This window comes from Thamnophis sirtalis, unplaced genomic scaffold (genome assembly GCF_051295495.1).
Source record: "Thamnophis sirtalis isolate CommonGarterSnake01/CBP01778 unplaced genomic scaffold, rThaSir2_p1.2 scaffold_10, whole genome shotgun sequence".
NCBI lineage: Eukaryota > Metazoa > Chordata > Lepidosauria > Squamata > Natricidae > Thamnophis > Thamnophis sirtalis.
The window spans coordinates 72938678-72955962 of record NW_028261390.1 but is presented as its reverse complement, the minus strand read 5'-3'; the positions used below and the strand labels follow the sequence as shown (position 1 = coordinate 72955962).

The 17285-nt window shown below is 42.5% G+C and overlaps 1 protein-coding gene across 7 annotated transcripts in view; it reads left to right on the top strand.

Annotated features, from left to right (window-relative positions):
* Window positions 1-17285, top strand: part of SLIT2 (slit guidance ligand 2) — a 191386-nt gene that overhangs the window by 101855 nt on the left and 72246 nt on the right. For all 7 annotated transcript variants that reach the window (XM_087724913.1, XM_087724910.1, XM_087724911.1 and 4 more), the window contains exon 5: window positions 8057-8128. In XM_087724913.1, the coding sequence (XP_087581039.1) occupies window positions 8057-8128 (72 nt within the window). The remainder of the gene's footprint in view (window positions 1-8056; window positions 8129-17285) is intronic.

Below are 17285 nucleotides of genomic sequence, written 5' to 3'. Positions count from 1 at the left end.
AGCATATCGCCCCCACAGTCTGGGTCCTCATTTCACCCACCTCGGAAGGATGGGAGGCTGAGCCGGTGAGATTTGAACAGCCGAACTGCAGAACTGCAGTCAGCTGAAGTAGCCTGCAGTGCTGCATTTAACCATTGTGCCACCTCGGCTCTCGGAGAAACAATGGATGGAAACCAACCAAGGAGAGAAGCAACCTAGAACTAAGGAGAAACTTCCTAACCGTGAGAGCCATCAACCAATGGAATAGAAGTTGCCTTCAGAAGTTGTGGGTGCCCTATCGCTGGAGGCTTTCAAAAAATGGACCACCATTTGTCTGAAAGGGTCTGGACTAGAAGACCTCCAAGGTCTCTTCCCACTATGCTCCATAGAACATTGAACAATAATATTCTATCTTCTATGAACTCTCCTCTTATGTCAACTTGGGGTAGCCTTCCAGCTGAAATGAAGCTCCAAAAAAGCTGTGTTGGATCTCTTCATCCAAAATACAAATATATGGGCATTAAGGCATGACTGGTGTTTACTTAAAATGATGCATTACAAACAGCTGCCTAAGTAACATTTTTATAAATACGGCGCTGGTTAAAACATTAGCAGGAAGTTGTGCTGACAAATGAAGTGTGAAGAGATGAAACACAACGATCACAAGCCATACATTTTCTTAGGCACGGTGCTTATTCAGCTCTTTAGGGAATGATGCCGTGTGAGGCGCATGCTTTATGGCGCAACTTTTACGAACGTACCAATATGATCGCAGGCTCTGCCACGAAGGCTGAGTAAACGGAGAAGAGTTTTCACCAATGCATTTTGCTAACTCTTTGGACAGGCCCTCCTTATTGACGTGATTTAAGAGCTCTGGAAAAGGAGTGCAGCTGTCACTTCTAATTGCAGAAAGCTTTCCATCTTTTTCCGCTTTCTTTTTTTCCAAACCCCATTCCTAATGAAAATGTTCCAATATATAATTTAATTTTCTTTGGGCTTTGCCATAAAATCAATTAATTCTGAAAACTTTCCAACCGGCAGAAGTTTGTCTTGTCAGAAAGTAGTTTGCTCCAGCTTTCTGTATAATTAAATTTCATTGCGCCCTTGTCATAAGCTTTGCAATACCTAATATTCCTTAAGACACACACGTGTAGGAAGATGAAGTCATTTTTTTAGTCATTTATTTTAGTCATTTATTTGACATTTATAGGCCGCCCTTTTCCCTGAGGGGACTCAGGGCGGCTTACAATTAATAGGAAGGGAGTGCAAGACAAAACACAAGAAAAAAAAATGTGAATAAAAAAATAAACCAGTAAAACACAACATTCATTCAGCATTCGGGCGGGGCAGATTAGGATCTTATCCCCAGGCCTGATGGGATAGCCAGATCTTGAGGGCTGTGCGGAAGGTCTGGACGGTGGTGAGGGTGCGGATCTCCACGGGGAGATCGTTCCAAAGCGTCGGAGCTGCAACTGAGAAGGCTCTCCTCCACATAGTCGCCAGTCGGCATTGACTGGCGGATGGGATTCGGAGGAGGCCTACTCTATGCGATCTGATGGGACGAAGGGAGGTAATTGGCAGAAGGCGGTCTCTCAAATAGCCAGATCCACTACCATGGAGCGCTTTATGAATGGTAAGTAGCACCTTGAAGCGCACCCGGAGATCAACAGGGAGCCAGCGCAGCTCACGGACGATCGGTGTTATGTGGGCGAACCGTGGTGCACCCACAATCACTCGCGCGACTGCATTCTGGACTAGCTGAAGTCGCCGAATACTCTTCAAGGGCAGCCCCATGTAGAGCACATTGCAGTATTCCAGCCTGGAGATCACAAGGGCTCGAGTGACTGTTGTGAGGGCCTCCCGATTCAGGTAGGGCCGCAACTGGCATACCAGGCGAACCTGGGCAAATGCCCCCCTGGTCACAGCTGACAAATGATGGTCAAAAGTCAGCTGTGGGTCCAGGAGGACTCCCAAGTTGCGGACCCTGTCTGAGGGGTATAAATTTTGATCCCCCAGCCTGAGTGATGGAACGTTGGCCAAATTGTTGGGAGGGAAACACAACAGCCACTCGGTCTTGTCTGGGTTGAGTACCAGTTTGTTAGCTCTCATCCAGTCCTTAACGGCCTCAAGACCCCGGTTCATCACGTCCACCGCTTCATTGAGTTGGCACGGGGCGGACAGATACAACTGTGTATCGTCCGCGTATTGATGGTATTTTATCCCGTGCCTCCGAATGATCTCGCCCAGCGGTTTCATGAGACAGCCTGTTCGACACAACTTCATTTCCATGCCAAGTGTAATTGGATCCCCCCATTGTTGAATACTCTCTCCCCGAAAGTAAATTTGCAGCTATCTTTTCTCCAAAAGTTTAATCAAATCTTGGCACAATATGGCAAAATCCCCCAAACCCTAAAATATGCTGGAGCTACATCCTTTTGTATACCATGTTGTAATATATAAAGGTAAAGGTTCCTTGCCCCTGACTCATCTTTGTTTCTTGGCTGAGGGCGCTTGCATTGTCCAAAGATGATTTCCATGGTCATGTGGCTTTCGTGGCTATTCGTCAAAGGCCCACGGACATGGTTACCTTCCCACTGAAGTGGTACCTATTTATCTACTTGCATTCACTTGCTTTCGGACTCTAGGTGGGCAGGAGCTGAGTGAAAAACTTTTCAGGTGGTGAGAACGATGTTGGATCTCTTCCTGCATGGAAAACCTCCAACTCTGGAGCAATGGTGGAAGTGGACACAGTGAGAGGCGCTGCGTTCCCAGAAAAAAAAGCAGGGATTTCTACAAGTTCACAGTCATCAATCCTTTTGTTCAACCTTAGGATGAATGGTTGCAGGAACCAGGCATGGCTAGTCCAGAGAAGAGAAGGACCAGGGGAGACAGGAAAGCAGTCTTCCAATATTTGAGGGGCTGCCACAGAGAGGAGGAAGGGGCTCTTCTCCAAGGCACCCAAAGGCCAGACAAGGAATAATGGATGGAAACTGATCCAGGGGAGATTCAACCTGGAAATAAGGAGGAATTTTCTGACCATGAGAGCAATCAACCAATGGAAGAGAAGTTGCCTTCAGAAGTTGTGGGAGCTTCATCCCTGGAAGCTTTCAAGAAGAGACTGGACTGCCCTCTGTCAGAAATGGAGTAGGGTCTCCTGCTTGGGCAGGGGGTTGGACTAGATGACCTCCAAGGTCCTTCCAACTCTGTTAATCTGTTAAAGCCTTTTTTTACTCTTGTAATAACACTCAGGTGTCAGGGAAGCCTTGCATAAAAATAGCAAAAAATATGAAAATTTCACAATGCACTTCAAATCTAACCTGCATGATTCATATTTGTCAGTATTCCCAACAACAACGAAGCAGCACGCTAGAAGCGTGTAAAAAAGTTTAAAAATATATTTTTCTCCCCTTCAATCATGACCTTTTCAGTTGAGGAAGGCTCTTCTGGCAGTTTTTTATGGGAAACTTACATGGGAAACCAGAAATCAAAGGCTTCTTATCAATATATATATATATATATATATATATATACTTAAAGTCACAACCCCTGGTATGCCCAAGTATGGGAGGATTCGATTCCCAAACTTGGGTATGGCTAGCTGATGAGAGCTAAATAGCTTGAAATAGATCTATACTAGTCTCCCTTTATTTATTTATCAGCATAAATATAACATATATATATATAAACAGATAGGAAGGCAACGTAGAATAGAGAACTACAAAGGCTAAACATGTATGTCCATCCAGAAGGCTGTAAAACTATTTTATATTTTTATGTTTGTCTTGTTTTTTCTCTATTTGTTGTGTTTTTTTTCTTTTGTTTTTAAAGGTGGTAATGTTTAATAGAAACTATTTTTTCAAAAAAACCCAAAGAATTCCACGTGCCAATTTTCCATAGATTACAGAATTACAGAAGTTTGTTCATGCTGTAGTAATAAGTAAGCAATGGGATAGAATTTTGTTAAATTCTATATAAGGAGAACGTATTTAAATAGTTGTAGGGTTTTTTTTTAAAAAAGAAAAGGAAACAGGATCGGTCTTTTCGACAGGTTGCTTAATACATCGTGCACTTAATAGTTATCCATAATGTTGCATTTTGTAAGATAGAAAACTGCATAAACTCGAGTCTTTCATCAGGGTGTGATTTTCTGAAAATCATGTTTACTGTTTTGCTTCTCCTTTTATCATAATCTCTGTTTTCTTGAACCATTGCGACTTCTTTGTAATACGAACAGTAAATCTGCTTAGGAATTTAATTTTCTATAATGAATAATATTTATGGCCTGCTTAAAACAGTGTTATGCTGTTATATTCTTGGTGAATTAGTCTAAGTGCACTTCTGGAGGCATCCGAGAACGGAATTGATCTGCTTCAAGAATTACTAATATGCTGCTTTATTCCAGGAATAAATGAGAAGATTTGAAAGAGTTTGCATTTCACCAATGTTATATCACAGGGACTACCAAATAAAAAAATTAAACTCCCAAACTTAAGAAAAAGGCTTGGCATTCTGTAAATTAAACTCTGAATTATAGTAAATGCCTGAGCAAAGGAGGCTCTGGTTTATGCTAGAAATTATTTTAGTTCCCAAATTAGTTTTATTCTTTCACTCCTGTTGTGAAAATATGTTACGAGAAAATGTTATATGCACCTTGCCATCTCTCTCTCTCTCTCCAGTGGAAATAGACATATAATTCCAAGTTAACGCCAGATGTAACTTTATACTTTAGGTATAAAAAATGTTGCAGGCAGATGCGATGAAATAAAATCCCACGACTTCAAGAATTGGAATATTAAGTAGAAGAGCCCATCTTCGGGAAACAGAACCAGAATAAATGCAGCACAGGGTTGAATTGTTGGATCCCGAAGGTTCTTCTGAACTTTTGTTCTTCCAATATCTCGGGGGGCTGCTGCAATTAAGAGGGGCTCAACCTATTCTCCAAGGCGACGGATTGAGGAGGGAAGCAAAAAGTCTAGAGTCTTATGCTTGGCCAGGGGGTTGGACTAGAGGGCCTCGAAGGTCCCTTCCAACTTTGTCATTCTATTAAGTTGGTTTCCTTCTTGCAGATGTTTTGTTACCAGTCTGTATAATGAGGAAATGTGTTTAGTTAATTTCTCAAAAAATAGACAACTAGAACAATTTACTCAGCTGAGAATCTTCCCACTTCATGGTGGCATTCTTTTTAGATATTAAATTCCTATTATCAGGATAGCACAGGTAGTCCGTCCTTCACGCATAACACTTTTTTTTAGTGACCCTTCAAAGTTAAAATGGCGCTGAAAAAAGGGATTTACGACCGTTGAAGCATCCCCCGTGATACACATTCAGATGGTTGGCAATTAACTCGTATTTATGACGGTTGCCGTGTCCTGGGGGGGGGGGGAGTGTAACGTGATCCCCTTTTGTGACCTTCTGACCAGCAAAGACGATGGGAAAACCAGATTCATTAAAACAACCATGTTACTAACTTAACAACCGCAGTGATTCACATAACAACCGTGGCAAGAAAGGTCGTAAAATGGGGCAAACCTCACTTAACAAATGTCTCACTTAGCATGGGAGATTTTGGGCTGCCTGTAATTGTTTTAAATTTGGGACTCGGTTGTGGTCATACGTTGTGTGGGAGGATTCAATTTTAGGTGCTCAGTTATGATTCTTGTGTCAGGTCTCCAAATGGCATCCAAAAGTAAATCAGAGTCCAAGGCAAAGTATTGATCAAAGTTCCCATTGATGAAGAGAGCCACGTTGGCACATCTGGGGAAACCCGAATCTGAAAGCTTCCCAACTTTCCCCACCCAGTTGGAAGTCCAAGATCTTTCCCCCCCCCACCCACAAGTCCATCCCATGGTCCAATCTTCTATTGCCACGCTGGCAGCTTCCACCCATCCGTTCCAGTCAGGTGCAGAGACAAAGGATGACCTTGGCTTTCTAGAAAGAATGTTGTTATGGCTACATAGCATCTAACTCCTTACAATCCCCGCTCCCATTTTCCCACAATGGAAAAGGCGTAGTAGAAGAACAGAAAGTGTGGCAGGCCAGAGATCCGAAAGAAAAGATGGATGCAGGCCTGATACTTTTGCTTTCTACTATGACCTCACAAAATAAGTGCATTTTATTCCTTCCGCTTCCCCCGGGTAGTTTCTGCAAAGTATTGAATGCTTTTGTAGATTTATGGTACTACTGCTCAGTCTCTTAAGAGAGGTTAAGCCATAAAGGGAAAATAAAATTACCAGTAATTAAATTTAGAAGCAGGTGTGCCTACTACAGGAAATTTATTGTCTTAAAGTAATGTTGATTTAACTATGCAAGGAAGAAAAGGTCTTATCCCAACTTTAGAAAAGCCTGCTTTCACTCTTGCACACAGCAGTTTCCATTAAGACAATTAAAATAATAGCGTTCTGTGCTTTGCAAAGTAAATAGCATATTCAACGGAGATATTGGGTGGTGAGTAATGAAATAGCTGCATTGCAGAGCTGACTTCACTGCAAAGGAATACCTCTCTCTCTAATGGAGCCCCCTGTTCATTCATTAAATGGACAATAACGTCTATTATGACTATTCACTTAGAACTTCACTTTATTATGAATTCAGAATTTAGCATCGTCTGTTTTGAATTGGGTGCAGTTTGCTGTTTGAGAATGCTCTCTAAATTTCTAAAACTTGCACACAAACCATTGTTTGTCCTAGTTTATCCTCCAGTTATTTCTCTGATAGGCAAGTGTAAGTACACACTTTCATAAATAACATTTCGCGTTCTGTGTAGCAATGCTGCAGATTCAATAATTAATCAAAACGTGATATAATTTCCAGGGCAAATTATACATCCAGGGGTAAAACATTGTTTATGCAGCAATCTATTCGCTAACACGAAGAAAACACTTGAAAGAAGCAAACGGCATATAACGTCATGTATGTTTAGTCGCTCTTAAATGAAAATCGTAAGGAAAGAACAAAATATGTTATTGATCTCTGTTAAGATTGTGCATTGATCAACTATTCAGGGCAAATTGGAAGGAAAGATTTCTACTAAAAGCCCTGTGTTCATTAAAGCTAAAAACACATTATATTTCTTACACATTCATTTAATTACATCCTTGGAGAATTGCAACTACTCATATAGGAATATGCCATATGCTTATTAAAGAGTGCAGAGAAGAGCAACAAAGAGGATTAGGGGACTGGAGGATAAAACATATGAAGAACGGTTGCAGGAACTGGGGATGTCTCTAGTTTAATGAAAAGAAGGACCAGGGGAGACATGATAGCAGACTTCCAATATCTCAGGGGTTGCCACAAAGAAGAGGGAGTCAAGCTATTCTCCAAGGCACCTGAGAGCAGGACATGAAGCAATGGGTGGAAACTAATCAAGGAGAGACGCAACCTGGAACTGAGGAGAAACTTCTGGAGTGAGAACAATTAACCATTGGAACAGCTTGCCACCAGAAGTTGTGGGTGCTCCATCCTTGGAGGTTTTCAAGAGCAGATTGGACAGCCACTTGTCTGAAATGGCAACGGACTCACACTTATGACAGTTGCAGTGTCCTGGGGTCATGTGATCCCCTTTTGTGACCTTCTGACCAGCAAAGTGATTCACTTAACAACTGTAGCAAGAAAGATCATAAAATGGGGCAAAATTTACACACACACACACACACACACACACACACACACATTCTAATGCAGTGTTTCTCAACCTTGGCCACTTGAAGATGTCCGGACTTCAACTCCCAGAATTCTGGGAGTTGAAGTCCGGACATCTTCAAGTGGCCAAGGTTGAGAAACACTGTTCTAATGGATGCATTGGGAAATTATGTAGTGCAATTAATGTTGAATATTTGGTGTTTCCTTCTCCCTTTTATGTTTAACTCAAACATTTAAGAGTCTTTAAAATGTCCCTTGTGCTCAGAAATTGGGGTATTCCTCAGTAGACTGTACATGTTTGTGTGTATGGCAATTGACAAAAACTGTCAGAATACAATGAAATGCATACAATTAATTACAGTGGCTTGGGTTGATTTGACACAACTGTTCTTAAGCCAAAAGTTGTATTGAAAGTGTTTATTATCTTTTTTCTCAGGGACCTCAGTGAAAACCAGATACATGCCATCCCGAGGAAGGCCTTCCGTGGAGCTGTTGACATTAAAAATCTGTAAGTATTTGCATCTTCTTTTATTCATTCATTTATTTTACACAGCCACCTGTCTCAGACTCTGTGCGGCTTACAAGTTTAAAACAAGCACCCAAACAGCCCCTGGTGCACCCAAAAAACACTCACTCATCTCACCAACAAAGCGCCCCCTCACCCAAATCCATGGGGAACAGCCATGCCTGTAGTGCTAAAAGGGTTGGGGGTCATAGGTAGGTAGCTAGACAAAGAGAGAGGGAGACAGAGAGATTTTTGACTGTTTACTAATCCTGCATTTAGGAATGGGCTACTATGATCTTTGGTAATGCATTCCCTATTCTTCTTCCTATGAGGAAGTTGAAAATTAAACTGACAAACCAATTAACTGCAGTTAGTTACCCCAAAGATGCTTTTCCAAAAGGCAACTGGACTTTCTTGTTTTTTTCCCTTGAAAACATTTTCCTTCTCATCGAAAAGTTTCTTCGTACTCTGATTGAACAGCCAAGAAGCGGGTGTAGAAGGAGATAAAGATCCTAGAGACGAATATGGTACACAAGTCAAAAAGAAAAGAAAAGCATAGCGATAAAAGTATTGCAGTGGGCAAGAGATGATGGATAGATAATTTTTCGTTTTTGGTGTTGTTTTGATTTGCTTTGTTTTTCCTCTCTCTTTCCTTTCTTTTCTTTTTTTGTAGGTAGTTGGCATGATTAGAACTTAGGTAGAATAGAAAGAAAATGTTTTTAACAAAGGATGACATACCGTATTTTTCAGAGTATAAGATGCACCGGAGTATAAGGCGCACCAAGGTTTTGAAAAGGCAATTTTTTAAAAAAAGTAGGTAGATAGAAAGAGGAATAGAGAGAGAGAAATTCAGTAGGTAAGTAGGGAGAGAGAGAGTAGGTAGGTAGGTAGATAGAGAGATAGAGAGAGAAATACAGTAGGTAGGTAGGGAGAGAGAGGATAGGTAGGTAGGTAGGTAGAGGGACAGAGAGAAATACAGTAGGTAGGTAGGGACAGAGAGAGGGTAGGTAGGTAGAAGGAAAGAGAGAGAGAAATACAGTAGGTAGGTAGGGAGAGAGAGTAGTTAGGTAGGTAGGTAGGTAGGTAGGTAGAGGGATAGAGAGAAATACAGTAGGTAGGTAGGGACAGAGAGAGGGTAGGTAGGTAGATGGAGAGAGAGAGAGAGAGAGAGAGAAATACAGTAGGTAGGTAGGGAGAGAGAGGATAGGTAGGTAGGTAGGTAGGTAGGTAGGTAGGTAGGTAGGTAGGTAGAGGGATAGAGAGAAATACAGTAGGTAGGTAGGTAGATGTTTCCAGGGGTATTTATCCATGTGCTGGAGAAGGAAATCGCTGACAATCTGCAGCACCTAAGACTTTGTTTCTGCTGGCATGGCACTTGTTCAATCTCATTCTCATCAACGACTCTAACTAAAGAGCTTTTCAAAAAGGAAAAAAAAGTTTCTGCACTCTGCAAACCTCCCCAAAACGGCCCGTTTTTCGTGAAAACGTGCCCATTTTTTTCAAATAAAAGGCATGAATAGCCTTGGGGGGGGGGCGCTTGCAGAGTGCTCCTGGGGAGATGGGGAGGGAGAGCAAAAAAAAGGGCCCGTTTTTCGTGAAAACGGGCTGGTTTTTTGTCAAAAAAATTGCATGCATAGCCTTATGGAGGCTTATAGATTGCTGCTGGGGGCGGGGGAAAATGGCCCATTTTTCACTCATTTCTGCCCTCCCCAACCCCCAGGAGCTCTCTGAAAGCCTCCATAGGGGTATCCACCGACATTTTGGTGAAAGGAGTGTGGCTTCAGGCAGCAGAAAATGCTGTATTCGGTGTATAAGACGCACCCAGATTTTCAGCCTCTTTTTTGAGGGAAAAAGGTGCGTCTTATACTCCGAAAAATACAGTAATTAAAAGATAGAATAAGAGATAGAAATAAGAGAAAAGGGGAATTTTAGTATATGCACTTTTATATAATAAAATACGAGCAATAATAAGAGAAAACTGAACAATCGAATAATGACATTGCAACTTTATAAAAATATGTACAACTATTAAAATATATATAAGTTGGTTGGAAGTAATAACTAATACTATTAGTTTTATTTGTATTAGAATGTATGACAGCCAGGGGCCACACTGTTCACGCCTTGATATGTCTGTAAAAAAATAAATAAATACAGTAAATAACTTTTTAAAAAAGTTTCTTCGGTTCAAGGGAAGACCTCACTGCAGTTGCCGTTCTTGGAAAAACACTTTTGGGACCGCCATGGCCTGGATGATGGAGAATCTCCATAGACCTGCAGTCAGTTAGAGCAGTGTTTCTCAACCTTGGCCACTTGAAGATATCTGGACTTCAACTCCCAGAATTCCCCAGCCAGCATTCGCTGGCTGGGGAATTCTGGGAGTTGAAGTCCGGACATCTTCAAGTTGACAAGGTTGAGAAACACTGTCCTAACCACTGCTGGGGAATTCTGGGAGTTGAAGTCCGGACATCTTCAAGTAGCCGAGGTTGAGAAACACTGAGTTAGAGAATGCTGAGATCGGAAATTAAACTAAAGCCACCAGAAGCTTAATAGTGGTGTTCTAAAACAACTGAAAAAACAAACAGGCATTTTAAATCATACGTTGGCATTGTATATTATATCAGAGTTGTGTAGATAGGGTGAAATACTGTATATTTCCTCAGCAGTAGATATAAGTTGAGAAATTCAGGTTGTAAATATGAAATGTGGAAAGCATCAGTGGTGGGACTCAAATAATTTAACAACCAGTTCTTTCCCCTAATAATTTCTTCCAACAAATCCAGTTCACCAAACTGCTCAGAAATGTAACAACCGGTTCTCCCCAACTGGTGCAAACTGGTCTCAGCACTGGAAAGCATCCTATATATATTTGGCGACTTTGGATTGCTTTCTGTATCGGTTTAGGGTTTTGGGTAGTAAAGAAATATAAAATTGCTCCAGTCCTGATTGCAATTCATGGAGAAGAAATCCCCTAAATGAAATAGGCCAGCCACCACCTTGTAGCAACCGTGGGTGGCAGTTTTACTGATTACTTTCTTCCTGAGTCACCCTGGCTCACAGTCCAATGGCTTTTCCCATTGGAATCCACTTTTCCCCCCTTCCGTTTCCATTCAGGCTAGTAGAACCGTCCGCCTTCTTCAATCTGGTAGGATTGAATCTTGTGCCTATGAGAATCCGTCTCCTCTCTGGGTTTTTAAAGGCTGAATTGACCATTTGGTGTCCATAATTGCAAGCAAACCTTAGCTGCCCTTTCACTATTGGCACTTTAAAAAGAAGAAGAAACATTTTGCTCATTCAGATCAGCGGTCACCACCTGGGGATCCGCAAGAAAAATTTGGTGGTCCGCAGAAAAGTTATTCACATTTTTTATATGGCACTAAATCCGGGGTCCTCAAACTACGACCGATGGGACGGATACGTGCAATGAACGCTTGTGTTGCTGCAGAGAGTCTCCCCATTTGGGGTCTTTTTGTGCAGAGGGGGGCAGAAATTCCAACTTGGGGTCTGCTTCGGCATCCTGGTGGGGGGCTTTGGGCGAAGGCTGGAGGGAAGTATGGCTGGTGGGGAAGAGCTGGAGGGCCTCGTTCCAGTGGGACTGTTATCATGGCCTGGAACTGGCTGAGCATCTCAGCCCACTGAGCCTCCAGGCACCGGTATCTGACCCTGCACTCCCACAGGTCTTCCCTCTGCTTGGAAAGCTTATGCTCCTAGTTCTCAGTGAGGTGCTTCTGCTGAGCCTCTTTCGCAGTCAGATCCAATTTGAGCTGAGCTGTTTTGCCAACTCTTTCTCCTGGTGGCTGCTTAGCTCCAGCAACTGCTTCCTGTTGGGGCCCTAAGGAGCCTGGGCGGGCGGGCGAGGAGGGGCTGGCGAGGCGCCTCTGAATGTGAGTAACATCGAGTTCGCCACGCCCACCCAGTCACATGACCACCTAGTCACGGCCACCCAGCCAATCATTAGGCAGATCGTCTTAGTGGTCCGCGGGATTTAAAAGTATGGATTTAGTGGTTTCTGAGGTCCGAAAGGTTGGTGGCCCCTGATTCAGATGATTTAAAACAGGAGGACATTATTCCCACATAGAATACGCCGAAAGAGGCATCAGTTTTATGTCAGGGGAAAACAGTTTGATTCTTTAAATGGAGTTAAGCAAAAATAATTTTGTTTTGTAGTCTGGGATTGATCCAACTGGATTTAATTTACATATTTTCAACCGCCTCTTAACCATCTTTTGCTATTATTCCCTGCCCGTCGAGTAATGCAAAACGAAGAGGAAACGTTACGTTTAAATCACCATCTTGTTGCTAAGAAAATGGACTGTGCCAAGTTTTATTCCAGGGCTTGATGCCAAGTGTAGAGGAAAATAACTTTTTGCAAGGAAGCAGGAAGTTTGAAACTTAATTTTCAACTTTTCCACAGTGGCATTTAGAAGGCATCGTGAAAAGAAATATTCCCCCATATTTTTTTTTCCCCCTAATGCACCTGAATTCTTGCCAATTTGGGGAGGGGGGGGGAGAAATCCGCCTTTCGATTCTTTTAGGACAAGATTAGCTTGAGTGCACTCAATGCTGTTAAATCCTTTCCCTCTGTGTATAATACAGATGATTTAGGAGGAGTCGTGTCAGAGCTGATTTATATATTGATAGCTCAGGATAATAAGAAAGGAGCCAACGTTCGCTCACCCTTTTATAGATGGACCTGTGGGCTGCATTAGGCAAATTTGACAGCATTAAAAGATTTTATCAATTTGTCTGAGAACAATTTTTCTTTTGTGTTGTGTCAAGTGATAACATTCCATGCCATCATTCTAATTTAATGTCTTTGATAAATGGCTCCAGAGGTTAAAGAACTAGACTGGTTATATTATTTCAGCCCTTTAAAATAAAAAAAAGCCTATTAGCTTAATTGTTAAATGTCCTTAATTATTGAAAATGGCAAGCTCTTTAGAATATGTTTGTGTATTTAAATGAACTGCCACACAAATATTGCACTAAAACGGTTAACTGCAATGCCTGCAAAATCATATACACATTTTTGGTTATATAAGTATTACGTTGCAGGAACAAAGTAGGAAAAGAAAACCCACGTAATTTTAAATATAACTTCTCTTGCACAATTGGAATTGATAAAGAATTGCTTCAACCAGGCTCAAAAAAAGTAACTGCGAGAGGGACCTTGCAGCCTTAATGGGCCATCCCTTAAACGTGAGCCAGACGTGTGTGGCAGAAGCCAAAAAGGCTAATACAATCCTTGGATGTAGAAACTGAGGCATAGAATCGAAATCACGTGAAGCATTAATGCTGATTTATAAAGCCTTAGTAAGGCCACACCTGGAATCCTGCATCCAGAAAACAGAAGTTGAGACTTTGGGAAAAAGCGCAGAGAAGATGATTAAAAGTCTGGAGGTTAAAACACATGAAGAACGTTTGCAGGAATTGGGTATGGCCAATCTAGAGAAAAGAAGGACTAGGGGGGGACACCATAGCAGCATTCCAGTATTTGGGGGGTAGCCCCAAAGAAGAGGAGGGGGTCAACCTATTCTCCAAAGCATCTAAAGGCAGGACAAGAGACAACGGATGGAAACTAATCAAGGATAGAAGCAACCTGGAATTAAGGAGAAACTTCCTAACAGTGAGGACAATCAACAAGTGGAACAGAAGTTGCCTCCGGAAGTTGTGGGTGCTCCATCCCTGGAGGTTTTTAAGAAGAGACTGGACAATCATCTGTCTGGAATGGTCTGGGGTCTCCTGCTTGAGCAGAGGCCTGGATTAGAAAGACCTCCAAGGTCCCTTCCAGCTCTGTATTCTGATCGATAAGATAAAATGCTAAATTTCAATTAGAGCTTGTAATAAATAGAAAATAACTAGAAAATAAAGCTGTAAGTCCCCCCCTCCCAAGTCCATTAACTTTTGAAATATACCCCCAGATGGCCAAGGTGTCCATACACCCTCAGTTAAGAAACCCTGCTATAAGGGTTGCTGTCAAAATTATTTCTAAGAAGTAATAAAAACACGAAAGAGTATTGGGTTGATTATGTGCCATCAAGTCCGTATCTATTCGAACGTTTCTCCATGAGGAGGAGCAAGACAATCCAAAACAGCACAGATGCGACTGGAGAAGTTAGAACATAGAATAGTAGAATCGGAAGGGACCTTGGAAGTCTTCTAGTCCAACCCCTGTACAAGCAGGAGACCCTCTAGCATTTCAGGCACATGGTTGTCCACTCTCTTTCTGGAGGCCTCCTATGATGGAGCACCCACAACTTCTGAAGGCAACTTCTGTTCCACTTGTTGATTGTCCTCACTGTTAGGAGGTTTCTCCTTAATTGCTTCTCTTCTTGTTTAGTTTCCATCTGTCATACCTTCTGGTGCTTTGGAAAATAGGTGGATCCCCTCTTCATTATGGCAGCCCCTCAAATGTGCAGTCTTCCCATATCTCAGGGGTTGCCCCAAAGAAGAGGGAGCCAACCTATTCTCCAAAGCACTTGAAGGCAGGACGAGAAGCAATGCATGGAAACTAATGAAGGAAAGAAGCAACTTAGAACTAAGGAGAAATTTCCTGATAGCGAAAACAATTAAATCAGCGGAACAACTTGTCACCGGGAGTTGTTGGTTCTCCATTGCTGAAGGTTCTCTAGAAAACAAAATGGACCACTATTTGTATAGGGGTAATATAAGGTCATGTGTCATGGACAGGGGGTTGGACTAGAAGACCTCTAAGGTCTCTTACACCCATCTGATTCTGTGAAAACTCAAAGGCCGGTTTTGAAGGCCAGAGTTATTACCTGACTGCTTGTGTGAGAGTCCAAGGCTCAGGAAGTGGGAATTTCTTGCTTAAACGTAGAATGGTGGACATGACCACAAGTCCTGTGGAATTAAACGGGCTGTAATTATTTTTTAAGGAGCCACCAGGAAACATTTTGCTAAGGAAATGTTCTGAACTATGACACTGGGATTCCCAACATGGGTAGCGTAACTTCCGTATTCCATTATCGCTGGGGTGTCCAGACTTGGCAACTTTAAAGCTGGTGGGTTTCAACTCCCAGAATTCCCCAGCCAGCATAACTGACTCTCTTGCAATCCCTTCCTCTGCAATCTCTCCACTTAGATCAGAGGTCTTCAAACTTGGGAACTTTAAGACTTGTGGACTGGGAGTTGAAGTCCACAAGTCTTAAAGTTCCCAAGTTTGGACACACCTGCATTAGCGTGACAAGGGTCCAAGGGTCCGAGGTGGCACAGTGGTTAAATGCAGCACTGCAGGCCACTTCAGCTGACTGTTATCTGCAGTTCGGCTGTTCAAATCTTACCGGCTCAGGGTTGACTCAGCCTTCCATCCTTCCGAGGTGGGTAAAATGAGGACCCAGACTGTGGGGACGATATGCTGACTCTGTAAACCGCTTAGAGAGGGCTGAAAGCCCTATGAAGCGGTATATAAGTCTAACTGCTACTGCTATCCATTTCTCACTTCCTTAGTGAAAACCTTAATCTTGGTGGTGTATTTAGAGTTAAGGACACTGGAAAATAAAACATGCTTCTTAGTAACACTCTAGATCCAAACTGTTAGATCAGCTGAAGCATATATTGGAGGTCCCCCCCTACTTATTCACAACATAAATGCAAAAGATTAATCACTCCAGCTCATGTCAAAATACACTTAGGAGCCAAGCTTTATGGACCTCAATTTTTAACTGAGTTACCATTTAAATAAATATACTGTATATATTTACTTCTCACTAGTATCTAGTTTGCTAGCATGGCGTAGAGAAAGGAAAGCAAGTTTAGCCGTTTTTATATTCATTTTGCTTCCAAGATAATAACAGTGTAGATCAAGATAACAAATACACATATATTATGCACACGCACACACACAATCGGATAAATTTATTAATCCAAATTTCGGATGATTCAAATCGTCCTTGACTTACAATAATTTATTTAGTGATCCTTCCAAGTTACAACAACACTGAAAAAAAGTGAGTTAGGGCTGGTTTTCACCCTTATGATCCTTTCAGCCTCCCCATGGTCATTGGCCACGTGATCGGAATTCAGAGGCTTGGCAATTGCTTCATACTTACGACGATTCACTTAGCAAATTTGGCCAGAAAAGCTGTAAAATGGGACAAAGTTCACTTCAGCGTGGTCTCACTTGACATAAACGTTGGACTCAAAGGTGGCCGTGAATCCAGCACCTCATTTATTAGCTGCTCAGAAACAATAGAGAGGTTTGTTGCTTGTGTTGCAATGTTCATCATTGCCCCTGGTTTGAATTAGAAAACGTAAAAGGTAAAGGTTCCCCTCGTACATGTGTGCTAGTCCTTCCTGACTCTAGGGGGCAGTGCTCATCTCCCTTTCAAAGCCGAAGAGCCAGCGCTGTCCAAAGACGTCTCCATGGTCATGTGGCTGGCATGATTAAACGCCAAAGGCGCACGGACCTTCCCATCAAAGGTGGTTCCTATTTTTCCACTTGCATTTTTCATGTGCTTTCGAACTGCTAGGTTGGCAGAAGCTGGGACAAGTAACAGGAGCTCACTCCGTTATGCGGTGCTAGGGATTCGAACCGCCGAATTGCCAACCTTTTTGATTGACAAGCTCAGCGTCTTACCCCCTGAGCCACCGCGTCACAAAACATAACCGTTCACAAAATCTGGTTATGGGGTATTTGTACCTTAAATGTTTGAATTTAATATCGCACGGACCCCACCCTGATCAGCTCTATAAACCCACGTCAAAAGGCCACAGCCATCTCCCTGCGCTGGGCTTTACCTTCACGAAGTGCAAGAGGCAGGGATTTTAATCCAGGGGTGAATTAAAGAAGGCAGCCGTGGCAATGTCTGCGCCCGAGGAGTTTGGAGAGAGGCTGCCTGAGCGAACGAACGAAGGGTGCTTCCCCCCCCCCCGGCCGCTCTCCTCCTGCCAAGGATGGGGGAATTAACATGCAGCTGCAGCTTCTCTGATAAATGGATTCTGTTGGGTCACCGAGGGGATGGACGACGTTAAGTGATTTACAGCCCTTTACCTTAATGAAATTGTTTCAGCAAGATGACGCTGAGAGCCTTTAATGGATAGCTTTTCTTGATGTAATGAAATTGCATTCCTTTGGCATTTAATATAAGGTGCAGTTATTATTTACTGGAGCTTTCCCAGGGCTGGGGAAGTGGTTTTATTG